Source organism: Carex rostrata, chromosome 2, assembly GCF_964058835.1.
Source record: "Carex rostrata chromosome 2, lpCarRost1.2, whole genome shotgun sequence".
Taxonomy (NCBI): Eukaryota; Viridiplantae; Streptophyta; class Magnoliopsida; order Poales; family Cyperaceae; genus Carex; species Carex rostrata.
In genome coordinates this window covers 2,791,037-2,811,888 of record NC_135919.1, presented here as the reverse complement: position 1 = coordinate 2,811,888, position 20,852 = coordinate 2,791,037, and the positions used below count along the sequence as shown (strand labels likewise).

General features: G+C 34.4%; 3 protein-coding genes and 2 long non-coding RNA genes across 5 annotated transcripts; 1 reads left to right on the top strand and 4 right to left on the bottom strand.

The window, feature by feature from the left end:
• Positions 1-2,320: 2,320 nt before the first annotated feature.
• LOC144548795 (uncharacterized) lies at positions 2,321-3,925 on the bottom strand. Its single transcript, XM_078297514.1, has one exon. The coding sequence runs from the start codon at positions 3,664-3,666 to the stop codon at positions 2,488-2,490; it is 1,179 nt and encodes a 392-aa protein (XP_078153640.1). The 5' UTR covers positions 3,667-3,925; the 3' UTR covers positions 2,321-2,487.
• A 1,232-nt stretch (positions 3,926-5,157) lies between these two features.
• LOC144548790 (uncharacterized) lies at positions 5,158-6,518 on the bottom strand. The gene is made up of 2 exons (XR_013509478.1): positions 6,142-6,518; positions 5,158-5,909 (listed from the first exon to the last, which is right to left on the bottom strand). It is a non-coding gene; the product is annotated as an uncharacterized LOC144548790 (long non-coding RNA).
• Positions 6,519-7,854: 1,336 nt separating this feature from the next.
• LOC144549949 (uncharacterized) lies at positions 7,855-9,128 on the bottom strand. The gene is made up of 2 exons (XR_013509999.1): positions 8,842-9,128; positions 7,855-8,189 (listed from the first exon to the last, which is right to left on the bottom strand). It is a non-coding gene; the product is annotated as an uncharacterized LOC144549949 (long non-coding RNA).
• Positions 9,129-12,223: 3,095 nt separating this feature from the next.
• LOC144569073 (crocetin glucosyltransferase 3-like) lies at positions 12,224-14,037 on the bottom strand. Its single transcript, XM_078319257.1, has one exon. It carries the CDS (start codon positions 14,000-14,002, stop codon positions 12,524-12,526), a length of 1,479 nt encoding a protein of 492 aa, XP_078175383.1. The 5' UTR covers positions 14,003-14,037; the 3' UTR covers positions 12,224-12,523.
• Positions 14,038-16,327: 2,290 nt separating this feature from the next.
• Positions 16,328-18,633, top strand: LOC144569067 (low temperature-induced protein lt101.2-like). Its single transcript, XM_078319244.1, has 2 exons — positions 16,328-16,530; positions 18,313-18,633. The coding sequence occupies exons 1-2, from the start codon at positions 16,444-16,446 to the stop codon at positions 18,457-18,459; spliced, it is 234 nt and encodes a 77-aa protein (XP_078175370.1). The 5' UTR covers positions 16,328-16,443; the 3' UTR covers positions 18,460-18,633.
• The last annotated feature ends 2,219 nt before the right edge of the window (positions 18,634-20,852 follow it).

Genomic DNA, 20,852 nt, shown 5'->3' with positions numbered 1-20,852 from the left:
AATGATAAATACTTCTCAAGTATAATGATAAATACTTTATGTTATATGAATAAGTACTTTATGTTACATGCATAAATACTTTATGTTATATGGATAAATACTTTACGTTACATGCATAAATACTTTATGTTAGCGGGAATTGTTATTAAAGGAAAATATAATTAATGCAGGGATTGTTATTTTAGGACAATATAATTAATGCGGGGATTGTTATTAGAGGACATCATAATTAATGTAGGGATTATTATTAAATGACAGTCTAATTTAATGCGGGGATAAATGGAAATTATTAGCAGAATAAATGGGGGGGATAAAGGCTGTTAAGGAAGTTAATATTGAGGAGAGAGAGTGCAGGGAAAAAGGGGGGACAGGGGTGAGGGAATTAGTATAATCATTCGTTTCCTAGAACTCTGCATGTGAGCAATTAATGCACTATTTAATATAATCTCTTTCTTATATTAAGCATGTAGATGTCATGATTCGCTAACGGCTGTGATTAAAATATAAAGTTTCAGATTGAATGTCATCCCTCCAATCAAATAGTCTACTATTTTTTGATTCTATGCATCTTTATTTTTTATTTTTTTTACATGTAAAAGTCTAAAATTATTTAGATTCATACTCATCACACGTACTTGCCACAAGCTTATTTAGTTTGTCTTCTTTTTATTCTGATTTCTTTTCATTTCTTAAATGTCATTTAAGAAATTTTTGGATTGATTGATATTAATTGGTCATGTTTTTATTTCTTTCTATTTTTTAATATCATATAAGTAATGTTATTTGTCATAAACATGATTTTTTTTTATTGAAGAATGACTGATACATATGCAATAAACCCTGGGCTTTTGAAATTTTGTGGCAGGAATTTGAATCTCTTCATTAAAATTAATCAATTTCTTGCCGGTTCACATAGAATATTGGACTCAATTAGCAATCAAGTTTATTTCATGTTTGGTAAACTTTCAGAGTTTAGTAATTACTAGCTAGTAAATGTTTAAGAACACTTTAATTCTTATAATTGCAAACATATTACATTTATTGGTCATATTAGCAATTTTTTTACATCCATACCAATGTCTCAATTGTGGGAGATTGCAAGTTCGACTCGGATGGGAGATTCTTACGTGGATATTAAATAGTTGGGTGACTTGCATAGTTGCATCCAACGTTTACTCAATATCTATGTGGATGAAAGAAGTGGAAATGATGCACGATGACTGGTTGAAGGCAATGGAATCTCTCTACGCGGTTCAGGAGTTCTCGCTCTATGCCACATGGCAAGCCCAAGCAACCCAAATCTCTTTTGTTTTTATCACTCCACAGAATGCACAAGGGGTTTTTGGTTTACCAGTGTTGCTGATGAAGATGAAGGAGCAGTTGGGCCAGAGGATTGCAGAGGAAAAGACGGCACAGCTTACAAAGGTGAGCATAACAAAAGTTGTTTCAGAGGTCACTGACGGAATTGCTGATGTAGATGCTTTGATATCAGATAATACTGCATTGAAAGCACAATTGGAGGCACTTGGTGATAGATGGCTGAGTATGAATGATGCTTTCCTTGCTTTTGTGAAATACCTAGAAATGATTTAATGGATTTCGGAAGAAAATAAACAATACGGTTAATTAAGTATGTCAGTACAGGCTTGATGCATAGAATTTCAAAGTGCGAAGGAAACCACCGTAAATAGGATTTTTGTTTTTGTTTGTTAAATGTAAACAAGTTGCATGTTGTCCGTACCAATAAGCCTGGCACTGTCCAATACCAGTATTAACTCAATGAAATCAGTTCTTCTTTATATGTGTACTTTTCAATTAATAATTTCAAAAGAAATCAATGGTTCTCCATTTTGATTATGATTAACAAAATTTAATTAGAAATCATATTTAATAAATTCTATGGAATTGATCACTATTGTTCCGGTCAGAGCCAAAGTAATTTACGGCTTTCACATCTGTATCATTCGTAGTTTGTTTTTATTACAACGGTGGATTAGTTTAAAATAATTCTATCAACCAACCAACATGAATCACTATAACCTGATGACAAGCGGATATGATCCCCTGTTGCAAGAGAGCAGCGTTAGAATTTGGTTAAGTGGATATCTGATAGCAATGCACAACTGACAAGGTACATGTTATTAGTTCTTGCTGGAGAAACAATAGTGTAAACCTGACACATGTTATATACCAGTAAACCAGTACGTGATTAAAAACCAATAGAAGTTACTATGATTCAATAAGAAATCAAACATAACCAAATCTCAATTAAAAGTTCAATTCTTAATCTGAAAGGTAACATCTTAAATCTAAAGAAAGAAACATGCATAATAACAAAAGCATAACAACATTCATAATTAAAACTAAACGCCAAAACCATATAAAATTGACTGTTAATACCAAACCAAAAGGACCAGTACTTAGCAAGACTTGTTCAACATAGAAATCATAGACAAACATGTAACATGGATCAGCTAACTTCAACTTCTACAGATCCAAAGGACTCAATCCCAGTGCACAAAATTCTTTGGTAAGACCATCCATTCCAGTGTCAGCACCTCGGAGAGGCGCCAGAGTATTGCCATGAGCCACTTGAGGAGAGTCGAACAATTCCTTGGGAAACTCATCCCCTTGAGAAAGAATCTCCAACCTCGAACTCGAAAGATGCAATGCAAATAACTCCCTCTTAGTTCGGTCTCCTATAAATAGAACTCTCCTTGCACGGTCATAAGCAAACGAATGGGAAAAGAACTGGGGGAGCTTCTCACTGCTGTCATCTTCCACAACCCAGCTATTCTTTCCTTCTAACCTCCAAACCTTTACAACATCATAGTCCATTCTGGTAAAATATATGATACCATCGTAACCCGACATGTCTCCTGATCCTCTGGGAAAATCTCCTGATTTTCTAGCATCTTTGATAGGCAACGGTGGTTGGGTTTCCCAGTAAGTGTCAGTGGAGATGTCATATCCCATCAAAAACCCAAAACTTTCTATCCAGCATATTGAGCCACCTCCGATATTGCACGGTTCGTACTGTGCACTTTCCCATATTCCAACATACATTGGGCCAACCATATTAAACCACCACTGAATGAACTCAGAGGATATTGACCAGGAACCAGTTTCAGAAGAGTAGATGTGAAATCGTATCCAATATTTTCCCTCCTCACTACGATCGAATTTAATAAACGCGAGAGCCAGCTTGAAGTTGAGAGAGATTGCCGGGTCATAGATAAGTGCAACACCATGGTATCGATATGATCGATATGAAGAAAATTCAGGAGCATAACTTACAACAGACCAGGAGGAATTCACCGGATTGCCCACTACAAAAACCATATCTCGACGGAAACAGAGAATGCCATGATTGCAAGATGCCACCTTAAAGCCGTTCGACAGAAAGCCCGAGATAGAGGTGGGAAACTTTCCACCATCTTGAATGGGTTTGAACCATTGGTCGGAACGAGAAACCCGGTCCTTTGGTGTAAAGAATGCAGTTATTGGAGCAGGACGAGAGGAATGGGCACGAACAAATCCGGGGTCCGAGATGACTCGGGCCCAGGTACGGCAAACCGTTTGAACCCACAACAGAGTCTCTGTAGGGAGAAGGGAAAGGATCATGAAGATTAAGTCGAAATTGGAGCTTAGAAAGCTGTCTGCCATGGTGAACAACAGGCTTAGTATCTAATATGAAGTTTTGATTTTTGAAGGAGAGGCAACAGGCGATTGGATTAGTGCAACTTATAATGGGAAATACAGGAAGGCTAGAAGGCATTAAACCTTAGATGGTATAAATTCTGCGTAATATTTTTTTAAAGTGCATTTAATTGTCTTGGAAAGGAAACGCCGAACCGGTGGCGTTTCGTCTCGTCGAGGCTTCACTATTTAATTTCTTGTTGACCGATTTCAGCTTTGAAACGACACGTTTATATTTTTAAGAAGTTTAATCAAATGAGGGGTGACCGTGATTTCGGCGTAAAAAAAGAAAAAGAAAAAGCTAAATGTTTCGTCATATTTGTATTTTTTTCTTAGCGAAATTTTGAAAAATAATTTTAATTTTTGTATAGCTTGAAAGTTGAAACTAAGACTAGCGATAAAAAAATTATATCTGTGAGAGTTCAGAGAACAAAAACCAGAAAAAAAAAAAATTCAAAATGAGACGTCAAATTAAATAAAAAATAGAAAAACACAAAAAAAATTAAGTGGCACTTCAAATCCTCACTCTACCCATGCGATTTTTGTTTTACTTCCGTCGCTATCTCCAAAAGAGCAATCGCCTGCTCCTTTTTTTTGTCTTATCGCTTCCTTTTTTTTTTAATTAGTTGCTCCTCAAAACAACAATATGGTTTGGCGTTCCAAAATTAGAATTTTACTTTAATTTTTTAATTTTTTTTTTGTCTAATTTGACATCTCACATTTACAATTTTTTTGTTTTGTTTTTATTCTCATTTGGAGTCTCACATATATAATTTTTTTTTAATATTTTTTTTAACAGTGATTGTGGTATGATTTGGCGTGTCTGCAGAACACACTATCATTTTTAATTTTTTTTGTATTTTCTATAAAAAAATTGCTGCTCTAGTGTGGATACAACAGGCGTTGGATTCATGTCACGAATCAAGATACATATTGTATTAAAATCAAAGCACATCCAACTATTATTGTATCAAAACACACTAAATAAGTGTATATTACAGGAGGAGGGATCCAATTACATTTTTTTGTGACACCGCTCTATATTTTCGAAGTTCAAACAGTTAATTCAAACTGTTTAACATAATGAATATATTAAAATGTGCTTGCAAATCATTTTTTTTTTACTATTTATTAAGATGGGTACAAAAATTCAATGGTCTGGATATAATGATTTTGTTAAATACTTAATAAATAGTAAAAAATTTCAAAAAATGTAAAATTGATCTACAAGCATATTTTAACATATCAATCATGTTAAACGGTTTGGATAGACAATTGAAATTTTGAAAACTTTGAAAATCGATAGTGTACATAATTCAGTGTCGCCAAAAAGGATGTAATTGAATCCAGGGGCGGACGCAGGAATTTTGTCAGGGCGGGGCAATAATCGAATGCAAATAGCTTATCGGGTTCAAACCCAATAGCTTATCGGGTACAATTCAACATAACAAAAAAAAATACCAATCAATATAATAAAAATCCTAAATTACTTGAAAAAAAATCAACAATTCAATATTTATAGGAAATTTGAAATCAACATTTTGGTTCAACTTGGCAGCCTCTGCCTTTGAATTCAAAAAATAAAAAATAAAAATAAAAAACATTTTGGTTCAACTAATTTTCGCTATTTGGGATCAGCGCCTATTTGGGCTCCGCTAATTTGTTTCGCTCAGAATTTATATGGGCTCCGTTCCGTCTATTATAATTCCAGAATGGGCTATATGGGAGTAATTTAAATTTCAGGGAGGGGCAGAGGTCCGAAAAGCAAATTTTTAGTACTATTTTTGAAAATCCAGTGGGGGGCAGCTGACCCCTGTACTACAGTGGGTCCGCCCCTGATTGAATCCCTCCTCTGCAAAGCACCATAGCCTCATTTTTAATTTTTATTACAAGTTTTGTAAACTGAAGCAGCCATTCGGCCAATTTCATCCATTGAAGTCCTTTCATTAATACACTACTTACCCTGCAATTTATCTCTGACCATTGTCTATTGTAACTCGACCGACCGCAATTTTTATTCCCTGCAATTAAGTAGAATGGTCAAAGGATGAGCTATCTTTTCCCTACAAATTGACAAAAGATGGTTGTATTAAGCTTTCAGAAATTTAACTCCTCATTTGACCCTGCTTATCTTTTTTCCACAATTTGACAATGATCAAAGGATGAGCTATCTTTTCCTCATCCTTTGTCAAAGATGGCTCATCTTTTCCCTGCAATGAGATAATTAATTTAGATTTTGCTGAATAAGTGCTAAATTTCAAGTCTAATGAAGCTTTGCATCGATTTTTTTATAGAGACAGTAAAGGTTATCAATACCAAAAATATTAAGAAGATAACACCAATCACATTTAAGAACCAAATCTTTAAGTAAAATTCCACATCAAAAGAATAATATTGTAAGAAATATATGTTAATTCTTTAGTTGGGAACTAGGGATGTTACCTGTTGGGATGGGATGAAGATCTACGAATTCAGATCCAGTGAAGTAACTTAATTTTTGGGATTTAGATTGAAACTGTCCGATACAAATTCGTGATAATCTATCTTAAGTGGAGCGCACACATTTCGAGGCGATTTCGCACGACAGATACGAATTAGACAGTTTCAATCCAAAACCCAAAAATTGAGTTACTTTTGAGGATCCCGACCAAAGATCTAGTGGGAAGCTCCGCAGGGGCGACCTGAGAACACATCCAAACCGTCCAGACTGGTTTAAATCTGACCGTCTGATCAAATCGGATGTGTTCACATGCCGCTCCCGTAGAGACTCCCTCGCTGGACTGGTGCTAGCCTGCTGCTGATGGTATTCCTTCACTGTTTTTTTTTTGTCTTTCTTACTTTCAATTTCAAATCAAAAGCATCTATTTATAGTCCCAAATGATTGGGGTTTGAATTTTATAACTTGTACTTCAGCTGCATGTGTACTATGCGTGTGTACTAAAATTTATAGATTGTACAGCTTGTGGTACTACTTAGGCTGCTGTACTGCATTACCATCCATGAATGAGAGGAACGAGTCATGATTAATTGTGTGCTCTTTATTCATTATCAAACTTTTAAATTATATTAAGCTATCATTGCATCAAGAATTGCTCTCTGAAGCATATAAAAAGAAAAAAAAATGCTATCTGAAGCAGTATATGATGAACCCATTCAAATTGAATAGTTAAATAAAGTTTAAAACAGTGAAAGTCATGTTTCAAAATCAAAACTAGTTAAATAAAATAAAAAATATTTACATTAGATGTCTTTTATGAAATTTGAAGTGAGTTTGATAATGCATTGAGGCCATTAAATTTAGGGAAATTTTATTTCATTAAAAGTCTGTTGATTAAAAATAAAATATGCATTGGAAGTAACCATTAAGTTGTCATAAATTTATTGTTATAGTAAACATGGATCTAAATTCTAAAGATAGAAGAGCACCACTGGTGCTCGGTAAAAAAATATCCGCAATTAAAAAACATGGATATTTTTTACATGCTGGTGCTTGGTAAAAAATAACCGCAATTAAAACCTCCTCGCAGCTCGTGGAAATTCACAGAGAAGCTTTATAGCATTTGATGTTCATGATAGATACAAAAAATAGATAGATAGATAGATAGATAGATACGAGTCTCTTGATAAAAATAAAAATAAAATGCTAAAATTTAATACAAGCTAAACAAATTTTTAACAGTTTGACTTCATACAAAACAAATTCAAAAATTTATAAGTTTTGAATGTGAATACATTACTTGTAAGTTAGATCCGTTTGAATATTTTAGATTCGTTGTTTGAAACCTATGTGATAAATTTTACAATCAATCGCTATGGCAGAAATAACGCGGATGGCATAAAAGTCAAGAGTTTGTCTTGTAGTTTTAAGGCCCAAATAAGAAAGAAGCTTAGGCCCATTTAGATTGATACAGAGGCCTGCATAAGCCTCTTGGAATTTGCATCGGCTGCACAAGTCATGTTACAAATGTTTAAAGAGATCAAGAGAGACTGTAGAATCTAGCTCTTTACATCTATCAATTAATTTTAATAAGAAAAAAAAATAAAAAATAGAAACTAGCAATTGATTACACACTCCAGTTCTGACCTCCAGTACTTAAAGCATCAGTGAAGGGTCCAGTTAAAGTACATTAAAACATGTTTGCAAACTAACATAAGCAAATTAAAAAACATTCATTAATTACAACATTTTCATATAATAGAAGCATCAACTTAGAAAACCTAGCTAAAATCATTACATCAAACAGTGACATAATCTAGCTAAAGTACATTACATGCTATTTAAAAAAAAAAAAAAAAACCGATTATCAGAATCATGCTATTTAACATCTCCTACACAAGAACAATACACTAGTTAGCTTCAATTCTCTTTTGCCCTCATTATCAAAATCAGATAACACAGCCGCAATTAATAAAATCGCATCGACACCTTTGCTCCGAGCATAGTACATCTGCCACGCATCTATTATAAACTCCTTACACAAGAGAGGACACTGCATTATACCACCAAAATAAAAAAAGAATTAAATAAAAGCTAATAAAACAAAAGAAGGGCACGAGAACCTTAAACTGCAGCAAAGTTCAACAACAACAAAAAAGAACTAATCTAACGCTAAGTTGATCTCACAAAATGAAGTGTAATAATCATTACTTATAAATGAGATTTCAATCTTTAGGTTATATCTCATATATCATTTATTTTTATTACAAGTTACACCTAAACCAGAAGGACAAAAGATAGTCCCACTGGTACAACTAGTGTAACCAGGGGTATATAGTAGTGAAAATTCACTCACAGGGTCAACTAGTGTAACCATTTTACAGTTTACTAAAGCTTAAATTAAGCAAGTTCAACCATGTCGGAATCAGAAAAGATAATTTGGCAAATGTCCAGATTCAACTTAAACTTGCATTTGAGAAGTTATAAGCAGTTTCCAGATCAAATAAATTGTGCCTTCTACCATAATCAGCTAAGATAATCTACAGCTTCCCAATTCAGCTGCTAAAATACACTAACAGCCAATTTCTAGCGAGTTCAATACCAGGCTTAATTCATTTTTGAAAAAAAAAGGGCCTAATTCATGATTTAAACAACAATTATCTTAGCTAAGTAAGAGGAAAATTCCAAAAAATAAATGAACTCACAGATCCATCCAAGCGGAGGAATTGGAGCAGTAGCTTGTACGCATTAGTACCAGCAAAGTAGATCTCACGCTGCGCGATTTAAGGTTAGCAGCGAGCGGAGTAAGGTCTGTCGATTTGGGGAAGAAAACGCGTGAGACAGAGGAGAGGAGCGGGAGGAGGCGATGTTAGGGTTTTGAAGGGAGGTGTGCAGCGAGAGAGGTGCGCGTCGAGAGAGGAGAGGAGCGAGAGGAGGGCGATCGGGAGAGAGGAGCGACCGTCGTGACTAGTGAGAGAGGGAGAGTAGCGCGTAGGGGTCTTTACTGGAGGGTCCAGTTAAGTGATTCAAGGCATTTCAAAATTTTCCGAAAATTTTCAGATCTGATCAATCAGATCTGTGCGAATTTTAAAGAAATCGAACGGTTTAAAAATTTATTTCTCCACAGCTCAGGAAAAATTGATTTGAGCATAGCCACTCTCTCTCTCTCTCTATCTATTTATCTATATATATATATATATATATAGAGTTAGACTGGGGTGCTATGGATAGCATAGTGGCCTCTATGCTACGGCTCAATATTCAAGTTTTCAAAATCCAAACGGTCGATCTGAACCGTTCATCTTATTCTCCATATTAATATCTGCTTGGAGACCAAATTTTACATTTTTCTGAATTTTTTTACTATTTATTAAGTATTTTACAAAATTGTTGATCCAACGGTGACTGCATAAAACAGTAAAACCGTTGGATTAGTGATTTTCAAAGTGGCTTAATAAATAGTAAAAAAATTCATAAAATTATAAAATTTGGTCTCCAAGCAGATATTAATATGAAGAATAAGATGAACGGTTCGGATCGACCATTTGGATTTTGAAAACTCGAATATTGAGCCGTAGCATAGAGGTTTTAACAGGGAATGCAAATATGGAATGCATCTCATTGTCTCACACCAGATTCTTATTTCATAATAAATATCCTTTGTTCAGTTGTCCTTTTCCAATTTTAAGTTTGGACAAAGACCTTTTCTAAACCTAATTTTCAATTTTCAATTTTCAATTGTGATAATCTCACCTATCCAAGTCTACCTTTGTTGAAAGACATGATATAACGACTTAATGAAAATTAACAAAAATATATTAAAATTATTCTAGTTTTTAACATTTTTACTTGAAGACAATTATTAGGCTCATTATCTTCATAATAGAAAAGAATTAAAAGATTGTTTATTACTTAGAAGTTTGGGCATTGTTGTAAAATTAACCTATTCTAGCTTTTTATATTTTTCAGTGATCATTTAGGACATGTTCGGCAGTAGATCAATTTTTACTATTTATGTGAGAGAAAAAAATTCTGATTGAATTTTTTTTTCCATGAGAACAGTAAAAATCAGTTCAAAATTTTTACAGCCCATTCCTATTCCCTTTCCCTTATACTCTACCGAACAGGTCCTTAATGTTATCTCTTTTATGTTTAATCGATAGGAAGGTAATTTCCGGTCACACAATTGTAATGCTAAAATAAAGATATTATCACGAGATCATTTAAATTTAAATTGTACGACTTTGTTCATCAATTATGTGCCTGCCTCACATAATACAAATGAACACGTCATATCATTGCAAATTAATATATTTAACTCTGAAGTATAATAATGTTAAAAGAACATTTACCAATTAAAAACAATTATGTGATATTGGAAAAAACCAATACTAAAATATTTCAAGACATTTCATAAACCAATACCAAAATATTGAACAAATATTATATTTTTGTTGCTACCTGACAAATATATATTCCTATCATGTTGGTTGTTACAACATGTATAAATTATCTATGCCATTTTAGCAGGCAAGGACTTCACAAAAATCCGAAAGAGATACTGTTGACTTTAAAAACAAAAACAAAAAATATAGATTCATAGTAAAGATAAATATGCGATAGATAGATAGATTAATTTGCAATGATATATATGACATATTTTCATCTATAGTAAGTGAGTTGTGCACATAAGTGATAAATGAAGTAACCAAGATATTATACAAAACATATAATTTAAATTACCTAGCTCCTAGATAATAGCTTTATTTTAGAATTGTAATTGCTGTGATCGGAAATTATATTCTTATCAATTAAACATAAAAGTGAAAACATTAAATGACTGTAAATTTCATTTATTATTCTTTTCTAAGACAGTAAAAACTATTATCGATCAAGATTTTAACATGCTCAAAACAATATTAGATTGGTATAATTGAAATAATTTGCAGCATTAAACTAGAATATTTTTAAAATATATTTGATAAATCTTTTGTGTTATAAAAAGCATTATGGTCACCCAGACCAAAATTTATTTATATATGAACTGTGTTTGAAAAGAAAAAACAATTTAGTCATATTCTCTTATAATATAGCATTATTTCTAAGTTATCTCCAGATTAAAATATGTTTTTTGATAGATATCAAGAGAAAATATTGAAACAAAATAAACAAACAACAAATAAATTAATAAAGACACCTCCCTGAAAGAAGAAAAAAGAAAAAAAAGAGAGGAAATTTTGGAATGCAAATAAGAATTTTGAGCCCAAAAGACCGCTTCAATTAGGCCCAAGATTTTCACATCTAACATCTCGGCTTGATATTTTATTTTGAGCCCAAAATTAAGACTGCAAGATTCTCGGAATAAATACCCGAAATGATCAGCAGATCCGGAGGATGAAGTTTGTTCTGATGCATTTACACGGATCTTAAAGCTGTCTGCACTAATTTTGTTGCAGATGAATGACTCTGATTGGATATCGAACTGAATTTAACCCGATGCCCATTGAATCACACTTGATTCTTGAGGTTCATGGTTGTGTAATCATCCAAATAAGACAGTCAATATTGAGCGTCGACAGTGCAGCTCATCAAACACACAAGATAATAGATGTTCGGCCAGAATCATTTGATGTGTATTGATATTTGTGCGTTCTTGATTTACACAGATCTTAAAGTTGTTTGCACTGATTTTGTTGTGGATCGATGACTCTGATCGGACATTGAACTGAATTGAACCACTAATGATTCTTGAGGTTCATGATTGTGCAATCATCCAAATCAGACGGTCAATATTGGACGTAAACTGTACATCTCATCAAACACGGGAGAGGATAGATGCTCGGTCGGAGTCGTCTGATCTGCATCAATATATATGAGTACTTGATTTACACTGATCTTAAAACTATCTGCACTGGTTTTGTTGTAGATCAAATGACTCTGATCAACATCGAACTGAATTGAACCACTTCTGATTCTTGAGGTTGATGATTGTTGCAGATATGAACATGAATGACACGGTAAATATTAAAAATATAATGTTTCTATCCCTCCTATTTTTCAAATTTTCACGTGTCTATTCTGAACACGAAATCAGAAAGTTAATATTATTAAACTAAACAGATTCTGTATTGTAGTTTTAAGCCCAAATAAGAAAGAAGCTTAGGCCCATTTACATTGATACAGAGGCCTGCATAAGCTACTTCAAAAAGAAAAAAAAGAAGCTAGCAATTGATTAGCACATTCCAGTTCTGACCTCCAGTATTACCAGTATCAGGTTTCTCTTACAGTATCTTGTCAGTACAGCACCTATCATCTCATTTACTCAACTTTAATTTTATCAGTATATAAATCTTTCAAGAAAACATTATCTCAGAAATAAATGATTTTCTAATGCTTCATGAAAAAATCGACAAGATCATGCAGTGACCTAAGTGAAGAACCTTTCTCGCCGCTGTCTTCGTTCGCCATGGCATTCTTTATTATCTCTTTGCAAACAGAAGCTTTGCTTCTCATCTCATCTCCTTTTTCGCCGCTTATCACCTCCTTCACCACCCTCTCGACCTCTCTGCTCTCTAATTCACAATCAATCCCGCGATTTATCTCTACAAGCACTCCCAATTCCTCCTCTAACATCTTAGCATTGAAAAATTGCTCGGCAGCTAATGGCCACCCGATCAATGGCACGCCTCGGCTCATACTCTCTAATACCGAGTTCCATCCACAATGACTCAAAAATGCACCGGTCGCATTGTGCGTCAGTATCTCTAATTGCGGGGCCCACCTCCATACCAGTAACCCTTGTTTTGTACCAGTCATTCTTTCAACGAATCCTTGAGGCAACCATTTTTGCATCTGTTGTTTCTCATCAAATTCATTGATCTCTTCGGCACCAATAGGTGGCCTTATTACCCATACAAATGGGATTCCAGAGGATTCCAATCCTTCGGTGAGTGCAAGCATATGACCCGCTGTTATGGTATTTTGTGACCCAAAACAAATGTAAATCACTGAATGTTTTGCTTGCATGTCAAGCCATCGTAAACACACTTCACGCTTGATACCAAGTTTCTTACCGGCTCTCTGGTACGACTTCTCTTCTCCCAAGGGTACAAGAGGCCCAATCGTATAAATCGTGCTTATGCCGGTGACATTGTGCAACACCTTAAGACCCAGAGGTTCAAGCTTTTTTACAGTATTACAGATCATGAGATCAGATTGCAAACTTAACCTTATTTGGCCGTTGAAAAATTTGAACGGCTCATCGGTTCCGTCGGAAACTCGATTGACATATGACATCTGACTGCGATGAAGCCGAAACGAGTCGGGAAAACCCGGTACAGGGAAATACTCCTCATCGGTTTGTCTATGTGGCAAGTGAAGCCACATGGACAAAAACGCAGCGGTGCCGAGGGCCCCACAAGTAGTGAACACTACATGAGGTATGGATAACTTCTTAGCTATAGGCACAGTCCAACAAACAAAGAGATCTGTAATGAAGTATAGTTTCAAATTGTGATCTGATCTGAGTTGATCTGTTACGAACTCCTCGAATTGCGGCTGGAGAGATCTAGAAGCGAAGGCCATGTTGCCAAGATGTGAAGGGGAGGGGCATGAGTCGGTGTTTTCGACATGAGGCGGGAGACCATGTGCGGTGGGGTCAAAAGGGAGACTGTGAAGATGGATTTTGGAAGTGGAGGGGAGGAGAGGATGAAGGTTTTGGATGTTAACTGGAGTGCTAAGGAGAGTGATGGAAATGGAGGGTAGGTGGTGAGTCTGTTGTTCGAGTAATCTGGCGAGATGTAGGAAAGGGATGAGGTGGCCCTGAGCCAGGTATGGGAAGAGAATTATGTTTCGAGAGCTGGCCATTGAAAGATTTGATTGATTCTGCGAAAATATTTGGATCTCTCTTATTTAAAAAAACATGAATTTGAGGGGTCTTCGTATCACCTAAAGTAACAGAAAACTTATTTTTGAATCTGGACCGTTCAATCAGAATTCGCACGACTATTATAATGGTTCTGTGCGTTTAACCACCATCGGATTGATAGGGATTCCAATCGGACGGTTGTCATCTAAACAGAAATATTCTTTTACCTCAGAGGATATTCGATAGGACAAGAAAATATCCAAGTACCTTTCTCTGCTTCATTCAGCGGCTGTGTAAGAAGAATCATGAAATGGAAAGAGAGGCCATATCCTCTCAGGAACAGAATATTTCAGTTTTAATTCTGACCGTCCGATTACAATCTAATCTGAAATGGAATATACGGATCTTAATATTTGTGCAGACTCTTATTGAATGATCCAGATCTAAATAGAAATATTTTGTTATCTCAGGTGCATATATGAGGCAGGATAATTTATTGGATAAGGCAATAAATTTCGACGAGACATAATTTTGAAATTATTTTTATAAAAAAAATGAAAAAAAATAAATAAACATAGAAGCATATTTTGAAAATTAACTACTGTTTCCGTAAATTACAATACATCCGACTATTTAAGATTTTAAGTATAATAAAAATATAAAGCAATGCGATTATGTTAAATATTCTCTGAATATTTTATTAAATATTCTCTGAATATTTTATTAAATATTTATTGATATATAGATATCTTTTTGAACTCTAAATATCCTCCGAATAATTATGTATTTATGATTTAATCTTTTAACAGGAATGCAAATATGGAATGCATCTCATTGTCTCACACCAGATTCTTATTTCATAATAAATATCCTTTGTTCAGTTGTCCTTTTCCAATTTTAAGTTTCGACAAAGACCTTTTCTAAACCTAATTTTCAATTTTCAATTTTCAATTTTCAATTTTCAATTTTCAATTGTGATAATCTCACCTATCCAAGTCTACCTTTGTTTGAAAGACATGATATAACGACTTAATGAATTAACAAAAATATATTAAAATTATTCTAATTTTTAACTTTTTACTTGAAGACAATTAATGAGGCTCATTATCTTCATAATAGAAAAGAATTAAAAGATTGTTTATTACTGTTAGAAGTTTGGGCGTTGTTGTAAAATTAACCTATTGCAGCTTTTTATATTTTTCAGTGATCATTTAGGACGTGTTCGGTGGAACAAAAGGAATGGGAATAGAAATGCAAAAATTTTGAACTGAAAATTACTGTTTAAGTGGGGAAAAAAATTCAGTCTGAGTGAATTTTTTTTTTCCCACGTGAACATTAACTTGCGTTTTGCTAGGCCTTAATATTCTCTCTTCTATGTTTAATCGATAAGAAGGTAATTTCCGGTCACACAATTGTTATGCTAAAATAAAGCTATTATCATGAGATCATTTAAATTGTACGACTTTGTTCATTAATTATGTGCATGTCTCACATACTATAAATGAACATGCCATATCATTGCAAATTAATCTATCAAATTCTGAATTATAATAATGTTCAAAGAACATTTACAAAACACAATTATGAGATAACTGAGTGCTAAGGATAGTGATTGAAATGGAGGGGATTTGGTGGGTGTGTTGTTCGAATAATCTGGCGAGATGTAGAAAAGGGTTGAGGTGGCCTTGAGCCAGGTATTGGAAGAGAATTATGTTTCGAGAACTGGCCATTGAAAAGGGATGCTGAAAGATTTGATTATGCGAGAATATTTGGATCAAAATCAACAAGAATAGCAGATGAAAATTGTTGATTTAGAATTAAACTTTTCTGATTAGAAGCAGTGTTGTAAATAACGGTATGCGGATCGGACGAACAGAGTACCGAGAGGGAGGGTGCCAGATCGGAGAACGCGACAGAGAAAAGACAGAGGCTTATCAAATCTCGAGTTGATTTCTGTTGAGAGGGGAGAGATTGAAAAAACTTAATATGATTTGTGGAATGTGTGATGTCAAAATTTCTTTGCTGTAATTTTTAGGGAGATTGAAAAAAAAAAAATGGTTTGATCAGTACTTCGGCCCGGCCTACATAAGGCCCAATGTATTTCGGCCCGGACTACATAAGGCTTAGTTTGCTCACTTGATTACTCGTCCATCTGCGATGAGAATTAGTATCACCTAATAAGGTAACAGAATATTTCATTTCGGATCTGGACCGTCCAATCCGAATACGCACCATTATTAAAGTGTCCCGGATTCCGATCGTACTGTCGTGAGACAAACAGAAATATTCTGTTAGCTCAGATGATATGGATTCCTGCGATAGTCGTTGATTCTCATCTATTCTCTGAATTCCTTGCCTTGACTATCCCGCATCTCTGAATCTCGATAGAAACAGAGAGAGAGAGAGAGAGAGAGAGAGAGAGAGAGAGGAGGAATCAGTCATGGGTTCCTGTTGTATGTTTATCGAGATACTCCTCGCCATCGTACTACCTCCTCTCGGCGTTTTTCTCCATTACGGCTGCTGCTCCGTAAGTCCCTTCCCATTACCCTCCCCTCCAATCTCCTCCTCTCCAGTTTAACTGGAGGCGGTTTTGTTTTATGTAGGTTTGGTTGTGTAGGGTTACCGACTGATACCAACAGCCTGGATTTTCGAGGGATGTAATTTTGATTTTTTGATCCACAATTTAGAGGAACCTGATAAATCCTTCTGTTTCCTTCATCTGATCTCATTTGTTTGATCGAGTTTCAGGATAGTGATGTTGTTCAATGGTTAACCTGAAATGCCACTATTTGCTCCTGGTTTGGTGCCAAGGCAGATGGAATTCAGATCCAGTGCCATACCTGACCGGGTAGAATGGGATCTGAGTCGTTGGTTTCAATATGCCACAAATCTCAAAAAGGAACCCCTATATTCAAATAGGCACCAAATTGATTTTCGCTGTGAGTATTCCACTTGGTCCAGTACCTGAGGGGATACTCAGGGCGAATCCTTGTACTCTAAGGTACCACATATTGAGTTGAATAGTCTCAGCAGTGACAAAGTCACAGAGTTCAGATCTCCTGAAGTAACCCAATTTTTTAGTTTAGATCTGGACTGTCGGATTCGAATCCGGCCGTCAGATTAAAGGGGTCCCATGCGCTCCACCTCGGGCCGAATTGGTACGGATTCGAATCGGACGGTCCGGATCTAAACTAAAAAATTGGGTTACTTTGGGGGATCCGAACTGAAAGTCACGTGGGTGCCAATTTATAATATAGGGGGTCCGTTTTCAAATTCGTGCCAAATTAAAACAAACGGCTCAGATCTCATTCTACTCAGTGCGGTATTGCACTGAATCTGAATTCTACTATTGGAAGTTGGGACTATGTCATATAGTGATGTCTTCATGAAAAGTACAGTTTGCACTCTATACATCAATTCAGTTGCAAGTATACAAAAGCAACTATTAGGGAAAACTCATTTCCATGTGGTCCCCATTGAAATTGTACCATTAAAAAAAAAGAACCAAACTTTTCAAAGCAATGTGTATAATTAACTCTATTTTTCTCAAGGATTTCCATTTTTGATCAGTTCAGGATTTTACAGCACTTTTGTATATCAGCACTTTTGATCTGAAGTTCCTGAACTGATCAAAAGTGCTGTAAAATCCAGAGCTCGTTGTCAAAAAAATGATAACCCGATTTCTGTTATGAAATTGTATTCAAAACTGCTACGTAAACTGTGAATCGATAGTCATTCCAGGCTTTGTAGGTTGGCTTGTACAAATAGAATCAACCTACGTAATACTTATTCTTCATAGAGTGAGGCTATGGTAATATGCATATTACGGATTGACCCGTGCTATGGATCCATATCTTTATTGTTAAAGTTCAAACAGTCGATCTGAATTGTTCAACATGATCTACATATGGAAATGCTCTTGTAGTCCAAATTTTATATTTTTTAGATTTTTTTTTAGATAGGTAGAAAGTTGCTGTTTGTGGATGATCCAGAATTTTCAAATCAAGTGATTTGCTACCTGTCTAAAAAAATAGTAAAAAAAATCTAATAAATAAAAATTTGGTCTGCAAGTACATTTCCATATGTAAATCATGTTGAGCAGTTCAGATCGAGTGTTGAACTTTAAAAATGAAAATACAAGTTCATAGCACGGACCATTGTGTAATATGCATATTAACATAGCTTCACTCTTCTTCATTTATCCCAAGGATTAATGGGGCTATATGAAAATAAACAATTTCGCGAGGAATAATTTGTAATTATTTTATTATAACACAATATAATCTGTTCTCCTCTTTGCAATTTACAGTGTGAGTTCTGCATATGCTTGCTACTGACAATACTAGGATACGTGCCTGGTATAATATACGCCATATACGTACTGGTAGCCGAACGACCTGGTCGAACTCGCTACTACTACTTCCACCACGGAGGCTATATTGAACCTCTTGTGTAATTCAACAAATTACAAGGGGCAGTTTGAACAATTTGTTGTTATTATTTTGGTAACAAAATGTATTTATTAAAATTGGGGATTCTGAGGACATAAGATGTTGTTGTTATTATGCATTTAGTCAATAAATTCTCCTGTATCAAATTAGAATTTGCAAATATTCTACATTTGTTTTAAGTCTTTTTGCAAACTAATTCCATGTATTATGGGTTCCTTTCTGCAAAGTTGCCACTTTTTCATTAGCTCATTTAATAGGGTATAAAACCTGGCAAGTGCAAGTGCTCTTGGAAGATAGAAAACAAACATTCTGGAAAAAAAAAAATGGAGGGCATTTCTGTAATTTTTTTAATTTAATTAAGGATATTAATAAAAAAATCGGAGAGCTAGCCATCCCAAAAATTGTCGAGTTAGAATTTGGTTGATTAGGCATGGATTGGATTTTGATTAATCCGACAAAAACATTTTGGATATGAATTCTGTAAATGAAAAGATCGAGTAAAACTCAATTTGATCATTGTACATTATTGTATTAAAGAGAACTTATTTATATTTAACTGTAATAGTAATGTGGATATTTATATCATTATTAAATTATTGTTTTAAAGAGAAATTATTTATATCATTATAGAAATAATGTGGATATTATTAATTTTAGTATCAACTAAAGTTTTCTCTATTTGTTAATTAGAGTATATTTTTTATGTGTTTTTTTTCAATAATAAGTTAATAACTCACGTTTCTTACGCGTTCTTGAAATTTCTTTAAATGAAACCCGCTGAACCCTCAAAATCCTGTCTAACTCCAATTTTAATGATTTTTATTTTAATTGATTAATCACCTATTAAAATTTTATAATTTGACTATAATAAATCAGATCGGTGACTTATTCCAAACGGATAACAGGTTCTTTATTTTAATTGATTAATCACCTATTACAATTTTATAATTTGACTATGATAAATCAGATCGATGACTTATTCTGAAGATAATAACAGGAGCGTGTTATTCCGATTCCAATCGTTAATCTTCATTGAAATTCGTGCATGAACAGACTTTTTTTTTATTGAGATTCGCACATTATAAAATTTGAACGATTGGAATCGGAATAACAGTCTTGTTATTCCCTTGAAATAACAGCTGATTTATTAATTTCCACCAAACCGGCCGACCTCATTGCCTGATTGTCAGCTGGGACCCAAAGCACATAAGATCTGAGATATCACGAGTAAATGAAAGACAATGAAGTGTTGCTGAGCGTAGCCATGTAGTCAGGATTTTTATAAAGAGTAGGTACAAAATTTTAGTTGTAACTAGCGGGTTGTGAACTGCTATTAGTTAATCAGTTCAGACCATAAATTATATTATACTGTGCTTAACTAGGTGCTTGACCACTAGGCAAACGCACGCTAGCAATATATATATATATATATTTAAACTTTAGATTATATTAGTTTCTGTGAATTAGTGTTGTAAATAACGGTATGCGGTTGTCGGACGGATAGGGTATCGTCAAATGATTAATTGGGAATAATGGGCCAATTAGTCAGAAAAATTTATGACGGTTTAGTCACCGCTAACGACTAATCAGCCAATTAATCGGCATAAACAGACGTTTTTTACGACACTGCTAGTACATTTTTTTTTTTTTTAATAGAGTGGGATTAACCCATGATTTCATTAGAAACCATATAGTCATACTGTTACCAACTCCAAACAACTGGAGTAGGAACAAATACATCAACAACTGGTATATACCAGTAGTACAAAATATGCAGAAAAACAAACCTAATCTGCCTAATATGTCACCAAATGCCACCAAGGCATTGAAAATACCAAAACTTGCAAAAACACACAAAAACACACAAAAGCTAGAAGATAAGTATTCAATCCAACAGATTATCTAGGTATCCTATCTCAAGCATATGGGTTGAAACTTCCAGTTCCTGAATTGCTTGAAGAGTGCCCCCCTCTGCTGGGTCCACCTCTGCCCCTAAATGAATCATAATCTGGCATGACATATCATTAGTGTTTAAAGGAAAAATTAAAGATAAATTTAATAAAGAACCATTATTCAATAATTTGCACCATAATGTAGATAAAGCAATTATCTTAGAACCTACACCCTGCAAAGTTGGAATAGCAGTATTTTGAAAGAAAATATTATGAGTGAGTCTATGGTACTATGCATATTACGATTTGTTACCGTGCTACGGCTCTATATTCGAGTTTTCAAATCCTAACGGTTGATCCGAACCGTTCATCTTGTTCTCCATATTAATATGTGTTTGGAGACCAAATTTTACATTTTTTGAAATTTTTTTACTATTTTTTTAGATTTATTGAAAATCACTGTTTTTGGATGGTCCAGAATTTTCAGATCAAGTGATTTTCTAAAT

What these genes read in the sequence shown, in the direction of transcription:
- LOC144548795 (XM_078297514.1), bottom strand. Translation starts at nt 3,666, where the DNA reads ATGGCAGACAGCTTTCTAAGCTCCAATTTCGACTTAATCTTCATGATC.
- LOC144569073 (XM_078319257.1), bottom strand. Translation starts at nt 14,002, where the DNA reads ATGGCCAGCTCTCGAAACATAATTCTCTTCCCATACCTGGCTCAGGGC.
- LOC144569067 (XM_078319244.1), top strand. Translation starts at nt 16,444, where the DNA reads ATGGGTTCCTGTTGTATGTTTATCGAGATACTCCTCGCCATCGTACTA. An exon ending in TCCATTACGGCTGCTGCTCC is followed by an intron (nt 16,531 to 18,312) that starts GTAAGTCCCTTC and finishes TGCAATTTACAG; the next exon opens with TGTGAGTTCTGCATATGCTT.